Source organism: Notamacropus eugenii, chromosome 6 (assembly GCF_028372415.1).
Source record: "Notamacropus eugenii isolate mMacEug1 chromosome 6, mMacEug1.pri_v2, whole genome shotgun sequence".
Classification (NCBI taxonomy): domain Eukaryota; kingdom Metazoa; phylum Chordata; class Mammalia; order Diprotodontia; family Macropodidae; genus Notamacropus; species Notamacropus eugenii.
Window position 1 is genome coordinate 47,419,704 of NC_092877.1, and position 18,995 is coordinate 47,438,698.

General features: G+C 41.6%; 1 protein-coding gene across 3 annotated transcripts in view; it reads right to left on the reverse strand.

Moving 5' to 3' along the window:
* ATRN (attractin) overlaps positions 1-17,328 on the reverse strand; it is a 244,387-nt gene extending 227,059 nt beyond the window's left edge. For all 3 annotated transcript variants that reach the window (XM_072619903.1, XM_072619904.1, XM_072619905.1), the window contains exon 1: positions 16,796-17,328. In XM_072619903.1, the coding sequence (XP_072476004.1) occupies positions 16,796-17,229 (434 nt within the window). In that variant the 5' untranslated portion in view covers positions 17,230-17,328. The remainder of the gene's footprint in view (positions 1-16,795) is intronic.
* Positions 17,329-18,995: the final 1,667 nt, after the last annotated feature.

Here is an 18,995-nt window from a genome sequence, read left to right on the forward strand (position 1 = left end):
CCCCCATATAACTTTCCAGTCTTCTCATACATTACACTTCCCTACCACACACTCTGAAATCCAGTGACATAGGACTCCTTGTTGTTTCTCTAGTAAGACACTTCATCACCCCACTCCAACATTTTCTCTGGCTATTCCCCAGGCTTGGAATGCTCTCCCTCATCATCTCCTTTTCCTGGCTTCCTTGAGTTCCTTCAAGTCCCAGCTAAAATCCTACTTTCTACATGAAGCAAGTCCCAATCACCCTTAATTCTATAACTTAATCATTTCCTATTTATCCTGTACAGCTTGTTTGTGCAGTGGTTTAAGTGTTGTCTCCCTTGCTAGACTGTGAGTCCCTTTAAGGCAGGGACTACCTTTAGCCTTTCTTTTGCTTTCTCCAGCATTTAGGACGGTGCCTGGAACATAGTTGATGATTAATAAGTATTTATTGACTGAATGAATAACTTGTTGCTCCCAGTTTCTCACCTCTGTAAACCATCCTGCATGATGTACTACAACCAGACCAATCTCTCTATAACAATTTGGAATAAGATCCAAAATCCTCAGCTAACATTACAAGCTACTCAGGATCCAGTCCCACTTTATGCAATATTACCACTGACCAACACAGACCCTCTGCTCAAGTTGGTTAGTCAACAAGTATTTATTAAGTACTTCTTATGTACCAGGTACTATACTAAGCAACAGAAATACAAAGAAAGTTAAAACCATTCCTTACCCCCAAGGAGCTCATATGACAAATGAGGAGATGATCACAAAAATAAGCAGGTACTCACAAGATATATATACAAAGCACATAGAAGGTCATCTCAAAGGAGAGGTACTAGTTCCTGGTGTATCAGGAAAAACCTGGAAAAGTCAGCGCTCCAGATAGGCAGAACTGCCCAGAAGGAGCATTCCAAATATGGGGACCAGTCAGAGCTAATGCAGAGAGATAGGCATGTCATGCTTACTGAACACCAAGCAGGGCAAAGTGGCTGAGCCACAGACTGTCAGCATGGAGAGAAATAAGTGTGAGAAGACTGGGAAGGTGGGAGTGGGTCAAATTCTAAAGAGTGTTGGAGGTCTAAGGCCTTCATGTCCAATCCTGGAATCAACAGAGAATCACTGCAGTCTGAGTAAGGGAAGAAGTGGCATGAAAAGATGAGCCATTTAGGGAAAATAACTTTGAGTGGAGGATGGATTAGAATTCAACATGTGCCTTGAGGAAGAGAGGTTATTTAGTAGGTTATTGAATTAGTTCAGTTAGAAGGCTATTGAAGTAGTTCAGGTAAGAAATAATGAGGGTCTAAACTAGGGTAGTGATTTGCAGGAGTAGAAGGGAGGTATATGCAAGAGAAAGAAATAATAAGACAGGGCAACAAATTCAATTTATGGAATGAGAAAGGTGTCAAAAATGACACCGAGGCAGGGTGACTGGGAGGATGGTGATTCCCTTGACAGAAACAGGGAAGTTCAAAAGAAGGGAAGTTGCGGGGAGGGGGAAGGAGAAGAAGATAATGACTTCTGTTTTTAGGCATGTTAATTTAGATGCCAATGGGACATCTAGTTCAAGTTCAAGGCAGCTGCTAATGAGGAAATGGAGTTCAGGAAAGAGACTAGGGCTGGATATATTAATCTGGGAATCATTTCCACAGAGATGAAAAAGGAAAGAGAGCCTAGGTTAGTACCTTACAGGATACCCAGTTAGCAGGAGTGACACAGAAAGAGATCTAGCTAAGGAGACTAAGAAAGAGCAGTCTGGCAGATAGGAGAACCTGGAAAGAGCAGAGAAAAGAGTGTATCCAAAAGAAGGTGATCAACAAGGCCAAATGATTCAGAAAGGTCAAGAAGGATGAGGATTAAGAATAGATTTGGAAATTAAGAAATCATTGGTAACTTTTGGAGAAGAGAGTTTTAGGTGAATGATGAAGTCAGAAGTCAGACGACAGAGAGTTTAGAAGAAGGGGAAGAGAAGAAATGGAGGCATCTAAAGTACATTACTTTCTCACAGGCAGCCCAAAAGGGGACAGATATAGCATGACAGCTACTGGGGTGGTTAAATTACATGAGGGACTTTTAAGGATGGGAGAGACATGAAATAATTGAAGGTGCCAATAAATAGGAAGAAATTGAATATTTGAGACTTGGGATGACAGAGAGGACAATTTGCTAGAGAAGACAAGAGGGGATGAGTTCAAGGGTACACGTAGAGAAGGCTGACTTTGGCAAGTAGAAGGGCCAACTCTCCATCAGATACAGAAATTTACTATGTGGACGGTCATTTAACCTCACTGAGCCTCAGTTTCCTCAGATGGTTGCCTAGAAGACCTCTAAGGTCTCTTCCAGCTCTGATTTGATCCTATGAGCTCCAATACTCAAGATTATAAGAAATTTATAGAAATATATAAAAACAAAAATCATTCCCAAATAGGTAAGTGGTCAAAGGAGAGGAATGGGCAATTTTCAAAAGAAAAAATGTTATCAACAACTGAAGAGACTTCCAACCATATGAAAATTCCAAATAACAAATAAGAGACATGTAGATTAAAACAACTCTGAAGTTTCACTGCATAACCACCAGTTTGGCAAAAATGATAAACAACGGAAATTATTTTGAAGGACCATGGGAAGACGTACATGCTAATTTAATAATCTGTTAGCAAAGATCTGACCCATTCACTCTAGCAAACAAACTGGAATTATACTAGAAGTGTCACAAAACTGTACATATCCTCTGACCCAGTAACACAACTACTACACATATACCTGAAGGAAGCCAAAGGCAGAGGGAAAGGTCGTGTGTGTGTGTGTGTGTGTGTGTGTGTGTGTGTGTGTGTATTTAGGAACTCTTTCTGTGGTAGAAAAAACTGTAAACAAAGCAAGTATCCCGTAACTGGAAAACAGTCGAACAAATTGTGATATACAACAGTAATGGAATATTATCGTACCATGAAAAGCAATAAATACTGAGAATTTTGGGAAACTTCAGAAGGCTTAAGTGAAATTATGGAGAACCAATAGAACAATTTAAACAATGACGGCAAAAACTCTGACCAATGCAGTGACTGATTGTGATCTCCAAGGACTTTTCTCCTCAAGGCATAGAGACAGCATAGAGACAAATGGAATGAAGCCTTTGTGATTAGTCAATAGTCAGTTATTTATCAAGCATTTATTAGGGGTCAGTTACTAGGTTAATCACTGAGGATACAAAGAAAGGCAAAAATACAATCCCTGCCCTCAAGAAGATCACATTCTAATAGGAGAGAAATACCAAAAACTACATACATCCAAGATATATAATCAGTATAGTTTTGAAAGAAGCCAGGAAACTCAAAAGATGACAGTGAGGTGGGAGAGCATTCTGGTCATGGGGGACAGCTGAACAACGAAAAGGTAAAGAGTCAAGAGATGGAAAGCTGGGCATGAGCAACAGCAAGTTTGACAGTGTTGTTGGATCAGAAAGTGGAGGAGAGTAAAAAAAACAAGACTGGAAAGGTAGGAAGGGAATGAGTGGTGAAGAGCTTTGAATGCCAAAGAAAGGATTTTAAATTTGTTCTTGGAGGTGACAGAGAGTTACTAGAATTTACTGAATGGGAGTTAAAATAGTTAAACCTGGACTTTACAAAGATCATTTTGGCAACTGAGTGGACGATATACTGGAGCAGGGAAACCAACCAGAAAATTATTGCAATAGTACAGACATGGTATGCTGAGGGCTTGAACTAGGGTTGTGTCTATGTAAATGGAGAGATAGGGATGTATAGGAGAAATGTTGTTAAGGTAGAAACATCAAAACTTGGCAATAGATTAGATTAAATAAGATAAGTGGGAGTGAAGAGTTCAGGATGGTGATATCTTCAACAGTAATATGGAAATTTGGAAGACAGGAATGTTTTGGGGGAAAGATCATAAATTCTACATTAGACATAATGAGTTAGAGAAGTCAATGGGATGTCCAAGAAGCAACTGATGATGTAAAACAGGAGGTCAGGAGACAAGGGTCTGATACATACATCTGTGAATAATCTGTATAAAGGCAGTAATTGAACCCATGGAAAAAGAAGAGATTACCAAAGAAGAAATTATAGAAAGAAGAAAAAAGGGGAACACCCAGAGTAGGCATGTCCTATAAGAAGATCCAACCAAGGAGATTAAGGAATGGTCAGACAAACAGGAGAAGAATCAGAAGAGAGCAGTGTCATAAAGAAAGAGAGAAAAGAGACTATATCCAGGAAAAGGTAGTGTCAAAGGTTGCAAAGAGGTCAAGAAGACTGAGGCCGGAGAAAGGGTCATTAGATTTAACAATTAAGAGGTATTAGAGGAAGCCCTGATTTGAGCATCACCCAATAACTTCAGATTTGATGTTAAGGTGAAATTAGGCATTCTCAGGTCATTTAATAGTTAATACAAGAAGGTTTACTCAGCCCTAATATGGAAAGGATATTCAGTGGGAATACAGTAATCCTTAGAAACTGTCTGGTCAGTAGGGCAGGTTGCAGTGCCTCATGAGGTCAGGACAACAGTCACATCCAAAGGGACGCTTGAGCGGGTCTTGTTTCCTTGGGTGATCAAGAAGCCACTGCCAGTAAGAACTACATCAGTTAAGGCACATTAATCCAATTTCCATCCAATCAAGTCCTAACTTTGTCCCTTTTTAGGTTAGCTTAACCTGTGAAGGGGAGACTCTGATGGACACTGGTCTTATCACAATCATCACTTTGGAGGAAAGAGTTTCAGTATACTGAGGCCAGAAGTCAGTATTCTGAAGAGAATTTAGAAGAGAGCAAGAGGAGGAGGAGTGGAGTAGACAGCTCTTTCAAAGAATTTAACCACAAAATGGAGAAGAGATATAAGGCAACAATACACAGGAATGGGAGGACCAAGTTAAAGGTCTTCTATGAAGGGGAAGGCATGAGTGTGTTTGTAGGCAGCAGGGAAGCAGTTGTGAGAATGGAGATGATAAAGGAGACAGACTGCTGAAAAGCTGGGATCGATGGGATCAAAAGCGTATGGAGATGGCTTTCTCTTGGCAAGGATTAGGGTGGCTTCTTCCTGCGAGACTGTGATGAAACAGAAAGTAGGGGGAAACAGCTGAGTGATGTGAGATGAGGAGGAGGTGAGAAAAATGAGCTCTTAGTGAATGGCCTGAATTTTTCTCAGTAACATATGAGGCAGGGTGAGAAGGCAGAAAAAAGGGACTTCATGAAAGGCAGGAAAAGGAATTAAAAGGTTTCAAATAGTCTTTGTAGTGAAGAGGACAGTGAATCAATTAGGAAGGTTGGATCTTGGCAATTCATGATAAAATAAAACTGGTTCACCAAGGGTTGAAAGAATTAGCTATAGCCAATGTAAAAGTTATGGCCTGGGAAAAAACTGAGGGATGGAATGAATGAAGGTAGCAATGAGATGAAGAACAGGTTAGATATCATAAAATAGAGGAAAAGAATGAATGATAAAAGAGTATAATTACTAGCCTTCTTGAGGTTCCCAGAACAAAACACTCCATCTCTCATCTCCAGGAATTTTCTCTGGCTGTCTCTTATGTCTGTGATGTACTCTCTCCTCAATTCCACCCCCTAGCTTCCCTGGACTCCTTCAAATCCCAGCTAAAATCCCAACTTCTACAGAAAGCCTTTCCTGATCTCTCTTAATTCTCGAGTCTTCTCTCTACTGATTATCTCCTATTTATCCTGTACATAGCTTGTCTGTACACATTTGTTTGTGTGTTGTCTCCCCAAGCTGAATATGAGCTTCTTGAGGGCAGAATTATTTTTTGCCTTCCTCTGTATCCCTGGCCTGTAATAGCACAGAACCTGGCACATAGCAAGTACTTCAGAAGTGTTTACAGCCTGACTGACAAATTAATTTCAGAGTTCATGAACATGGAAATGGAACACTCACTGGTGATGGCAAAATCTTTATATGTGACAAGATTTCTATGTGTAACTGAGATTAATGGACAAGCAGATTATGGGAACTGAGCAAATATATAAGGGTGTTTCAGGTAATATCTGTCTGTCTATCTATCTATCCATCCATCCATCCATCTACAGAAATCCTGTAGTATAAGGGCACAAGTTGGGATGAGAAAATTGTGAGTCAGGCACTAAACTCACTAAGGAAGGAAAGAGAATATTCCAGGGGCAGTAGATAATAGCTACCAAAATCTTGACTAGGTTATAAATTTAGACTGAATGAACCTCAAAAAACAGTAGAGTAGTTTGTTGAGATGTGATTATGAAGCTTTTCTTTAAATGAGGCATCCATAATAGTTCCCAACCAATTATTACAAACATTGAAAAGAGAATTTATATGGGGGATTTTATCAGAAAGTTATACAGCCAGAAAAGAAAAGTAGGCAAGAATGAGAAAACTGACTGCCAGCCCAAGTGCTCCCTCCACTATCCAAACAATGTCAAGACTACTAGAGGAAACTTCTTAACATGTTGGATAGACCTCCTGTGGGAAACTGATAGAAGGACACAAGATGAAATGGCATGGATGGGTTGCAATCTGTATCACTGGAAGGAGTACTTTATATCAGTGAGACCCCAGATCCATAAAGTCAATCAGTCCTTAAGGATATACATTTCTAATGCATGCCAGGTATACCACAGACACTCAGGACACAAAGATCATGAGATAGTATGGAGCAGGAGAATAAGCAGTGGAGACATGACTGCATATTTACTAGTCAAATGACCTCGGACAAGTCACTTCATTTTTATGAGATTCAGCTTACTCATCTATAAAACTGGAGGAGGAATACACCCAGAAAATTGACAAAGATCATAAAATATTCCTAGTCAATGTTGGAAGGACTGCAGGAAAGACTAATGCATTATTGGTGAGCTGAAAATTGATCCAACCATTCTGGATACAATTAGTATTTATGCAACAACAAAAAAAAATGATTAAAATGTCCCACAGCCCTTTGATCCAGAGATCTCATATCAGGGATATCTATAAAGATCTCAAAAACAGAAAGGTTCATATACATCAAAATAATTACAGCTTTTTTTGTGGAAACAAAGAACAAGAAACAACTGGTGTCTATCAACTGGGAAATGGTTAAACACATCATGGTATAACAATGCAGTAGAATATAAACTGGATCATAAGAAACTATGAACATGAAGAAATCGGGGAATAAGACTTCCATGAACTGATGCAGGGTAAAATAAGCGACACTGAAAGAACAAATGAAAAAGAACAATGAAAACAATGAACACAATAATTGCAATGTAAACAAAAATTGTCTATAATTAGAATAATCAAGAAGTTCTGGTCGTGAAAAGTAGAGGAAATTCACCTCCCTCCGTTAGGGGTGAAGATGGAGGAAAATGGGTGTGAAGTAACACACACACTATCAGACACAGTTAATATGTTGGTTGATTTTGTTGAAATGCTTTTTTTCTTTTCTTTTAATCATAATATAACATAAGGGATTCATAATAATGAGAAAGACATATTCAGAAATGAATGATATAAAAGGTATTACTACAAATATCATAAAGTAAAAAATAAAAAACTGGAGGAAAAGGGAACTAAGTACTGACTAGATGATCTAATAAGTTCCTTCCAATTCTAACATTCTGACTTTAAGGAGAAAAATGAACAAATATATTACAAGGATGGCAGCAATCCCAACACAATGAAACAGGAAGGAAGAGACTGAAAAAAGAATATTTCATTAATCAATCAATCAGTAATGAGTCAACTAGCATTTATTAAGTGTCCACTATGTGCCAAGCATGTGCAATGAGCTGGAGATATTAAAAAAACCAAAAGGCAAAATAATCCCAGCCCTTACTCTTAAGAAGCTCAAAGTGTGAAGAGGAAGACAACATGAAAATAACTACATACAAATAAGATATATATATTATAAATCAGGCAGGGGTGGGGGGATAAATTCTCAGAGGGAAGGCACTGACATCAAGGAGGGCTGTAAAAGGCTTCTTGCACAAAGTGGAAGAAGTTGAGACTTCAAGGAAGCCAAGGAAGTCAGGAGGATGAGATGAGGAGGAAGAGTTTCAGGAATGGAGATAATCAATAACAATGTTCAAAGTTAAAAGATGGAAAGTTTAAGGAATAAAAAAGAGACCAGTGTTAATGGATCAAAGAGTAAGTGGAAGGGAAGAAGGCGTAAGAACACTGGAAAAGCAAGGGGAATGGCATAAGGAACAAGTTCTGAAGGGTTTTAAAAGTCAAACAGAAGATTTTGTATTTGATTCTAGAGGTAAGAGAGAGCAACTGTGAGTTTACAGAATTGTGGAGGCAGGCAGGGGAGAATGATATGGTCAGACTTTAACATCAATTTGACAGCTGAATGGAGGATGGATTATAGATATGGCAAAGTGAATGTTTTCAATGGAATGTTTTCATAATAGGTCTGTCCTTTTCCACACACGTTTCTCTACCATTACCAATGCTAGTTTCATATATACTACTTCTGAAAACAAAACAGCATAAAAAAATTCAATTTTTGCTCAGAGATTTAGCATCTGCTTTTCTATTTGTATAACACTTAGAAGATAGATATGTCTAATAATACATGTAATGAGCTCTAATGTGAAAGTAGATTAAAAATGAGTTGTTAATCAGACTTTGCTTTATCCTAAAGACTTTTGAAGCTCTTAAATTATTAGCGCTTGGGTTCTTTATATGGCTAAGAATAAAATTATTTTTATATAAACCATCTATTGGTTCACACAAGCATTTTAAGACTTGTAAATTTGTGCTATAAAAATTTCGTAAATCTGTCTCTAAATACACCAGAATAATTTGTTTAGTGTGTGAGTTGTTTAGTGTAAATTACAATAAACAACTCACACACTAAACAAATTGTTCATAAATGACTCTAGAATTGTAAAATTGGAAAGAATCTTAGAGGTCTTCTGATCCAACTTCTACTCCAACCACAAATTTGCTCATTCATTAGAGGTAACTCATATTGTGGGAAGAACATTGGATTGGGAGTTAGAATACCTAGGGTTAAATCCTAACTCTGATGATTAATCACTTCCTCTCTCTGAGCCTCAATGGAGGCACAGAGAAGGTTCCATTAGATGAGTTCTGAGGTTCCTTCCAACTCTAAATCTATGATCCTATGAATGTGTAAGAACTTAATGTGTCCAGAGAACACTATCCTAGGCACTGGGGAAAATACAAAGTTGTGATGAGACATAGTTCCTGGCCTCCTAGTATACTTACAGTTTAGCAGGGAGAAAAGATAACATAAGAGATAAAAAAAGTTCAAAAATAAAGTGCTACGAGAGGTTAGAAGGGAAAGATTATTATCAACTAAATCATTATCAAACAGTTCCACATCATGCCCCTTCCATTCCAGCCTTCATCCCCACCTACTTCCCATGAAAACTTGGGACTTGCCTCTGGGAATTCCTATGGGCTGTGAGAGATGAGCTTTCACCTTATCTGGTCCTGAACCAAGCCTCCACCTCACTTCCAGGCCACCAGCTCCAAATTCATAACCCTTCACCTCTCCCTTTTCCCAGATTATCTTTATGTGCCATCTTCACCCACCAGAATATAAACTCCTTTAGAATACAAATTGACTTGTATTAGCTTGATTGTATTTGGATCTTCTGTGCTCCTCACAGTGATGGTCACACATTAAGTTCTTAATAAATTATCATCTAAGCATCAGAAAGAAATCTTACACATGGATTTTATAAATAAATCCACATATAGGTAACAATAATTTCCTCACCTAATATGCTATAAAATTCTTTTGCCATTCAATTCTTGATAAATTGGAGGACTACATTTGATTTCTCACAAAATGCTCTAGACCATTACTAACATGACTTCAATCAATAAACAAGTAGCGATTAAGTGCCTAAAAATACCAGGAACTAGAGATAAAAATGCAAAGAATGAAACAGTCCCTACTCTCAATGAACTTACATTCTAATAAAAGTATCTATAAAGACATTTGCAGCATAAATATTAAGTGGATAAAGACACAAAACACACATCTAGTTATATATTTATATGTGTATACACATACAATGTAGGTAAATACAAGGTATTACAGGAGAGAAGGCACTAGCAGTTGGGATCAGAAAAGGTTTCATGCAGAAGATGGTGACTAAGATATATCTTAAAGGAAAAGAGGTAGTATTCAATAAGGCAGAGGTAAGGAGAAAGTGTATTCCGAGCATGGAGTGATAGTCAATACAAAGACATGGGGAACAAAGATAGTGTCCTGTGAGTGAGAAATAGAGAGTAGGACAATTTGGTTGGATCACAGGCAATGAGAGGAGGAAATAATGTCCAATAGGTCTGGAAAGGTAGATTGGCGTTAGGTTGTACGGGGCTTTCAAGGTTAAATAGTTTATATTTTATTCTAGGGACAACAGAAAGCCAATGGAGCTGAACAGAGTAGTCATGGTCAGATCTGTTAAAGAAAACATCACTTTGGCAGCAGTATGTAGGATGGACTACAGTAGTGAGAGATTGGAAGCAGGAAGACCAATTAGGAGGGTGATAAGGAATGAGGGCTTGAACTAAGTGGTAGCTAGCTCTTTGAGTGGAGAGATCCTGTCAAAGTAGAAAAGGCAAAATATGGCAAATGATTGGTTATGTAGGGTAAAGGAGAGTAAGAAGCTGAGAACAAAGCTAAGATTAGGAAACTAAGGCACCGGGAGGACTTTCAGCAAAAATAGGAAAGTCTAGAAGAAATGACAGTTTAGGGAGGAAAAGAATGAATTCAGTTTTAAACATATCTCTGGGACATCCAGTTTGAAATGTCCGATAGATAACTAGTGATCGAGGATTAAAGGTTGGGAGAGAGACTGAGGGTGGATACTGAGACCCGGGAATTTTCTGCTTAGAGATGAGTGTTAACCTGCTGGGAACTGATGAAGTTATCCAGAGAGAGCTAGATAAAGAAAAAAGGACTCAGGATAGGACCTGGGAAAAAACATTCAGAATTAGGGCCCATTATGCAAATGAGAAGGCAGCAAAATAGACTAATATTCTCAAATAGAGAATCACGAAAATACAGAGAGAATATCCAGGAAAAGATGGTCAACATACTAAATGCAGCAAAAAAGTAAAAAAAAAAGATTAGGATTGAGGGGGAAAAAAGGTATTAGATTTGACAATTAAGAAATTACTTAGATTTCCTCAGAGAGAGCAGTTTTATTTGAATGATGAGGTCAAAAACTAGATTAAAAAGGATGGAGGAGGATGGGGAAAGGAAGTAGATGCATGGAGCATAGACCATAGTTGTCATACCAACCCAAATAAGATTAAAATGCAAATGGAAAATGTTTAACAAAATAAACAGCAATACAATATGACACAGATAATGTTAATTTGTGGTCTTCTAAGTCAACATGCTGTCAGCAAGTTCCACTGGAGCTTGACACTGATGCAGACAACTCTTTCAAGGAATTTGGCTGAGAAAAGGAAAGATAAAAGATGACAGCCTGAGGACAGACTGAGGGTTTTTTTTTTTTTTAGTAAAGGTTGGGGGTTTTTGTTGTTGTTGTTGTTGTATTTAAGGATGGGGGAGACTTGCCATATTTGAAGGAAGGGGGCAAGGAATCAGTTGATAGGGAAAGATTGAAGATTCAAGAAAAAATGAAAATGTTCACAATGCATCTGAGGAAGAAAATGGGAAGGGAAGGTTTCCATGAACTGGGGAATGGCTGAACAAATTACAGCCTAAGAATGTAAGTTAGCACTATTTTGGTGTAAGAAATGTTAAAAGGGACAGTTGCCAGATACACCTGGAAGACTTGTATGAAATGATACAGTGACGTAGCACAACTAGGAAAACCAACTCTACAGTAACAACAATCCTGGATAATAATAACAGCTACCATTCACATAAACAGCACTTTACGCTGTCTCAGCTGATCCTTCCACAGCCCCAGGAGGTGGGTGCTATTATTATCCCCATTTTACTGATAAGGAGACGGAGGCTATAAGAGAGTAAGTGATATTTCCAGGGTTGCATAGTTAATAAATATTTGAGGAAGAACTTGAATTCAGGTCTTCCTAAGTCCAGCTACAGCACTCTTACATAGTGTACCACTTAGCTGCCTCCAAACACATTTGAAAGACCTAAGAATCCTAAATCCTGACCAATAATCCATCATGACTCCAGGGGACTGACCATGAAGCTTGTTAGGGACCTCATAACAGAAAGGTGATCGTCTCAAGGTGCAGAGGTGATATATATAACTTTTGGACATGGACAATCCTAGACTTTGTTCTGTTTGACTACAAAGATATATTACAAGAGGTTTTTCTCTTTTTCGTTCCCCAACAATGGAGATAGGTGAAAGGGAGAAAAAAAATAGATTTTTGTTCACTGAAAAACATAAAATTTAATTTTTAAAAAGGATCATGAGAGAGGAAAGAATCAAGTATATACATCGAGGTTGGAATCAGCAAAAAAAAGGACATCTCTTTGTCAGAAACTGGGGGAATAGAGTAGAGTATGAGATAATGTCAAAGGGTTTTGAGGTAAAGAATATGAAAGATGAGTTCATGTAGAATGGTCTCATTTTTGTTTCAGTAAAATTAGAGACAAGGTCCTCGGCTGTGAAGGAGTTGGGTGGAGGAGGCTTGAAGAAGAAAAAAGGTTTAGAATAGTTTCTGTGGGGAGTGAGATAGAGAATCACTTAAGGAAGAATAAAAAGACTGCCTTGTTTCAAAGAGGCTCAATTGAGGTTGAAGAATATGAATTTGTAATGTATCCAACCAGGATAGTTGTGGGTTCAGAAGCTCATAAGCAGGAGTAGAAGAGGCAGATGGCAGGCATGATTCGGGGATAATGTTTGGAAAGAAGAGAGGAGTGACAGGACAAGAAGAACAAAAGAAGAGAGGCAGCAGGACAAGCACCTATTTAGGCAATGGTCATAAATATCCTGACTGCCATAGGATAAAAAACACTGAATTTCAAGTCAGAACACTGACATTCAAATCTGCTACTTGCTTGCACATGATAGAGGCAGTACAGTACGGCAGAAAGGCATCAGAGGACTTGGGTTTGACTCTCAGTATAGTCACTTACTACCTATGTGACCTTAGGTACATTCCTTAAGCTTCCATTTCCTTATCTGTAAAATAAGAAGGATGAAGTAGCTGATATCTAAGGTGCCTTTCCCCTTGAAATCTCTGTCCAAGAAGAGTACATATGCATAAAGAGCCTCTGTTTACTCATCTGTGAGATGAAGAGGCTGAACTAGATGATCTCTCCCCTGGAGCCAGAATAAATCTGATTCCTCTTCTATAGGGCAGCCTTTCAAATATTTGAAGTCATCAATTATGTCCCTCCTAGTCTGCTAGTCTAGACTTTATCCTATAAGGGGGAGGTGAAAGGGAAGGAACAGAACTGCAGGTTTTTGAGCACAAGCAAAATACGTGCAAGTAGTCTTTGAAGAAAAAGAATCTAACAATACTTACCAGATTGGAGAGAGAATTTTGGAGGCAGACAGACCTGTCAGGAAAGTATTCTAAGTCTAGACATGATACAGAGCATGAGGTGAGGAGGATTTAGGATGGTGGTAGTAGTAAAAATGGAAAGGATATCTGGAAATGACTTTATAAAAGGAAAAATGAACATGTCTGGTTAATAATTCTGAGTAAGAATGACAATAAAGTTTCAAGACTGAGGGCCTGGGAATGGTGATTCCATTGACAGAAACAGTAAAGTGTGTGAGAAGAACTGGTTTGGGGAGGAAAATAATGAGTTGGGCTTTAGACACACTGAATTTAAGGTGATAGTAGGACATATAGACAACAATGGATACAAAACTAGATGTTCAAGAGAAATTTGGTCAGGATTAGAGATGTATATTAGAAGTCCTGTTAGAAGTAACTTTTAAAAAACTATAATTATTTGTCTCACTGGGAGAAATATGAGATTATAAGTAAACATCACTGCTTATAAGCAACTAATTAAAGACAGCTAACTTCATCATTTCATTTTTCCCATTTAAAAAATGTATTTTCCAAAAATAAAAATTTTAAAGGACTACCACTAAGTAAGTCACAAGGTACTTACATTCCCAGGGCAGGCAGGTGAATAGAGCCACATTATATGAACCCAATGAGAGATCTAGATAAGGAAAACTGATTTCATTTTTGTAAAACCTGTTTTCCTTTCCCTGACTCTTATTCTTTACCTTCAGTTTCCAAAATATTTATTGGAATTTGCGTAAGTCAAAGGTTTTCAGGAGGAAAGGTCAGATTAAGAAAAATGTTTTCTCAACTATAGGCTTAGAGGGAGGAAGAGCAGAGAGAACTGAGCCCAGGATTTCATTGACCTACAGTGTTAGAGAACTGCCTCTGACATTAAGAAGTTCAACTGCTTATCCCGGGTCACATGGTCCTTTCTAAATTTTCATTTAAAATGAAGGGGTTAAAATTTCCATCTAAAAATGTATAACAGGGCTGTTTAATTGTTTGTATTTTTAACTTAATGGGGCTTGCTTATACTACAAAACAAAATTTCAATGATGTTGGTAAGCAGAAAAACTTACAACTGAATTATGAAAAACTTTCATATGGAAAAGAAGAAAGAACTTTATTTCCTTGCTTTAGAAATCTCTGAAAAGGCTCTAAAGTGATACTATTATTCTTGCCCAGTTTAAGCATTTCTGTAGCACCTTGCACTTGAAAGCAGGATATAATTACTGCAAATGTATCATTCTGATTTTACCAGTCTGTGTGTTCGTCTTTCCATTCTACATTTTCAGCCAGTGATGAAAACTGAAAAAGGGCCACAATGTTTCTAATACAACAAAATCTTCACTGAGATAGCAAAACAGAGCACTGGTATGATGCAATCGACTTCAAGTGGGCTCTAAATACAGAAACTACTTTCTCTAAACAACTAATAATAAACAAGGACATTCACTTAACACTCTTTAACCTAATAACATAGAAGCTAAAAGTCTAAATCAAATAAGACATTTCACAGGAATCAAAATTGACACTATCTGGATGAATCCTCCAACCACAACCTTGCTCAAAGTAAACAAAACACAACCTGAGCCAAAAATTTGGAAAACAACAGTAATCTAACTACTTTTTTCACAAATAATACCACTCATCCACAAAAATATCTGGCATTTACTGGAACCAAACTCTTCTTTCAGGAAACAACTCTATCCAAAGCAAGGGACATCAGTCTCAAGTGTGGCAGTGACAGGAATCAAAGAGATCCCCTCAACCTATTTCATCAGACCAGAGGAGCCTGATGTCAGAATTAACTTTCATCACTATTTTTCTCTCAAAAAAAGTACACTTCGGGGACACCCAGGTGCTCGCCTCTATCCAGCAGGCACCACCTACTAAACAGGACACCTGAGAGTCACAATACTCTTCTCAAATTTTCCTGAAAGCTTTTTCCTTCCCTTCAGTGTTCAGGTCAGCTTCATGAAAACTTCCCTCTTCACCAATCCTGCTAACAAAGGATCATTCTTTCCTCAAATTTTCTTAGAACCTTTCATCTCATTTCTCCTTCACTTTTATTATATTCTACCTCACAATACCCTTACTTGTGCACTTTCTTCACCTCCATAGATTTTAAGCTCCTTGGGGCCTAGGAAGTGTTGTTTTTACACTCATTAATAACCATACTCCCAGAGCCTAGCCTATAATTGGTACTTCATAAACTTTAATCTGCAGGACAGACAAGACCTCTAAAGTTTGCAGGCTTCTTTTCAGTTCCTGCTCTAATTTAATGAAATCTCCCCCCTCCCTTTTCAATATTGATGTTTTTCTACTCCAAAAATCAATGGCCACTGCCACCTCCTCTGCTCTCTCCCCACAAATTACTTCCATGCTCCTATTCCTATAGAAAACTGTACCCTTTATGAGTCCCCAAAACCACCTGAATCTATATTATAGCTCTGGGAAACCCACAAAAAGCCTCACTTTCCTCATGTGTAAAATGAGGGGCAGTCAGGTGGCACAGTGGATAGAGTGTCCAGCTTGGCCGGGAGTCAGGAAGACTTATCTTCCTGAGTTCAAATCTGGCCTCAGACACTTGCTAGCTGTGTGACCCTGGGTGAGTCCCTTAACCATGTTTGCCTCAGTTTCCTCATCTGTAAAATGAACTGGAGAAGGAAATGGCAAACCATTCCAGCCTCTTTGCCAAGAAAACTTTCAATTAGGGGGAGAAAAGGGTCGGAGGAAGGCACTACGGAACAACAAATTGAGAGGGTTGGACTAAATGGAGTTATTTCCAACTCTAGATTGATGATCTGTGGATGTAAAACGTAGTCCCAACACCATTCCACCCCAGTTTTGTCTTCTCTCAGATCCATCTCTGGAATCCTCAGCTTTCCTAACACATATCTTCCCTCAACCCGAAACAAAAGAACCCCAAACCCTACCTTCCAGCCCCATTCCGATGCACCAGATGCCTCCACTTTATCATAGCCACCACTGCAATCACTTGGCCCTACCCAGATGATCTTCACCTCCCCACATTCCAGCCATGGGGACCCAGGTCTTACCTTCTCCCACCAGAGATATACAGGCCCCAATCCTACCCTGGGGAGACCCTCTCCTGAGTCCCCCAGTTATGCAACCTGGCATCCCCTGACCCGGCCCTCTTCCCCCAACCACCTTGCCCTGACATTTCTCCCCCCCTCCCCAACGCAGAGAACTGGCCAGGGCCGGGGTGACTGCCCCCATCCCGCCCCCCAGACCCATCCCACAGGCGCACGGTGTCCCCCCGGGTCACACGCACACGGTGACACCCACAGCCTGGCACGGGGTCCCGCAGCGGCAGCGTCCCCGACGCCCGCTCGCTCACCTGAAGCGGCCCCCGCAGTGCTGGCATTGGTCGCCCACCCAGCCGGCCGGGCACACGCACTGACCCGTGCCCGGGTTGCAGCGGCCGCCGTTCACGCAGGGCCGGTCGCACTCCTTGGCCTCGGCCGCGGCCGAGCCCGACGCCACGGCCGCCGGCGCCGCCGCCTCGGCCGCCCGGGGCAGGGGCAGCGGCAGCAGCAGCAGCAGCAGCGGCAGCAGCAGCGGCGGCGCCGGCGGGGGCCGCACGAGCGGCCGAGACCCCAGCCCGGGCCCCGGCGCGGGCCGCCCGCTCCTCGCCCTCGTCCGCCCTGTCACGGCCGCCCGGCCCCGACCCGGCCCCCGGCACTGCGGCAGGGGCCTCCGCGTCCTCTCGGTGCTCGCCGCCGCCGCCGCCGGCCCCTTCCTCTGCCTTCCCTCGGCGGCCGCCGACACCATCTTAGGGGGGCAGAGACGGCTTCCCCCTCTCGTCGCTCACACAGACACACACACTCGCCCGGACCCGCTTCGCCTTCTCCGGGACTGGAGGAGACGGACGGTGGCCCGCTCGGTCAGAGCCAGGGGGAGGGGGAAGGGAGGGAAAGGGGAGGAGAGGGGAGGGGAGGGGGGCGGCAGGGGCGGTACTAAGACCGGAGAAGGGTGGGGAGGTGACCGGGGCGTGCGCGGTGGAGGTTCCAGACGCCGCGGTAGGAGGGGCCGGCCGGAGACCCGGCTTCCGCGTGGCCGGGGGCGCGGCGTCCGCTGAGGCGTCCCAGGGCCGCCGGGGTGGGGGAGGCTTCCGCGCGCTCCCCTGGACGTGCCTCTGGCGCGAGCCCACTCCTCGCTCCCCCGCCCCCCGGGAGTCTGGCAGCGCCTAGAGAGGCCGTGGCCGGCGGACGGAGGGGGCACCCCGACCCACGGACCGGCTGATGAGGGATGAGGTCCCTGGGTAGGCCCAGCCCCGGCTCCCGGGCAGAGCAGCGCGAAGGCGCCCCCCGGCGGCCGGCGGCGGCGGCTCCCGAGAATCCCCGCTCGGGACTGGGAAAGGAGCCCCGCGTGCCTCCTCCAGAACCTCCCTTCGTGTCCCCTCCGCAGCTCTGCCCCCACCTCCTGTTTCCTCCCTCCTCTTCCCCTCTCCTCCCCCACCTCCCTCTCCCCTTCTTTTCTCACCACCTTCGTCCCTTCCTCCCCCACCATCATTCCCTCCAAATTCCCCCAAAACTGCCCCGAAGCATCTTCCCTTCAGAATTCCCCCTCGCGTGTCCCCGCATGCCCCCAACACCGTCCCTCGCCTTCACCTTTGAAAAACTAAAAATCATCTTCCCCAGGAAACGAAGGTCATCAGTTTGCGTTGGGATCATCAGGGTAACGTAGGGATGCCAACTGCGCAGGAGTGCCAAAGTTCTGAGATGTTTAAGTGGCTCCTGCCACCCCACCAAGAAGCCCCTTTAGTCTCAGAGGAAAAGGTTCCTCCATCCCTTCTCAGGCTCCCGGGTGATCCTCACAGTAAGTCCTGAAAGTCGAAACGTAAATGTCCCAGGTTGGCCAAGGAAAGGCTAAGGGGGTAAGTGGAGAAACTCTCCTGACGCAAATCCCCTTCTGTTTCCACTACACCATGATATAACCTTACACGAAAAGTCCCTAACAAGTTGACCTGGCCCTCCCCCTCATGTTTCTCATAGACCTTCGCCTCTACCTCTCCTTGGTAATTAATTTCACTCTCCCCGACATCATGGTTATTTCTTCTTTACCAAAAACTTCTGCCCGCAATTATTGAGAGCTCTTTGAGAACTAGCTTTGTATGCCCCAGGCCTAACTGTCTCTCACTGTACATGTTAGATCTTTATTAAATTTGAAAGTGGGAGGAGGTAGGGAACCACATTGCAAAAGTTCTTGTTTGCCAGGTTATGGACAGCTTATTTTAGCCTGTATGTAGTTGTGGTTCATTGGCAGATTATAAGCAAACAGGTGTTAATAGTCTCTTAAGATTATTCTGTGCCAGGAGGGCAGAATATGTTGACAGTTTTTCAGAGTTTATCTTCATTTGCCTCCAGTGAAACTACCAGAATATCAAATATCTCTATATTCATGTTAGTACCAAAACATCCAAATTGAAAGGATATATTAAATAGAAATATTTCACATGACTTCTGCTTTGATCTAGAGCTATACACCTTCCTACCATTATTAATGGAGAAGGTCATAATGCCTTAAAAAACTAAACA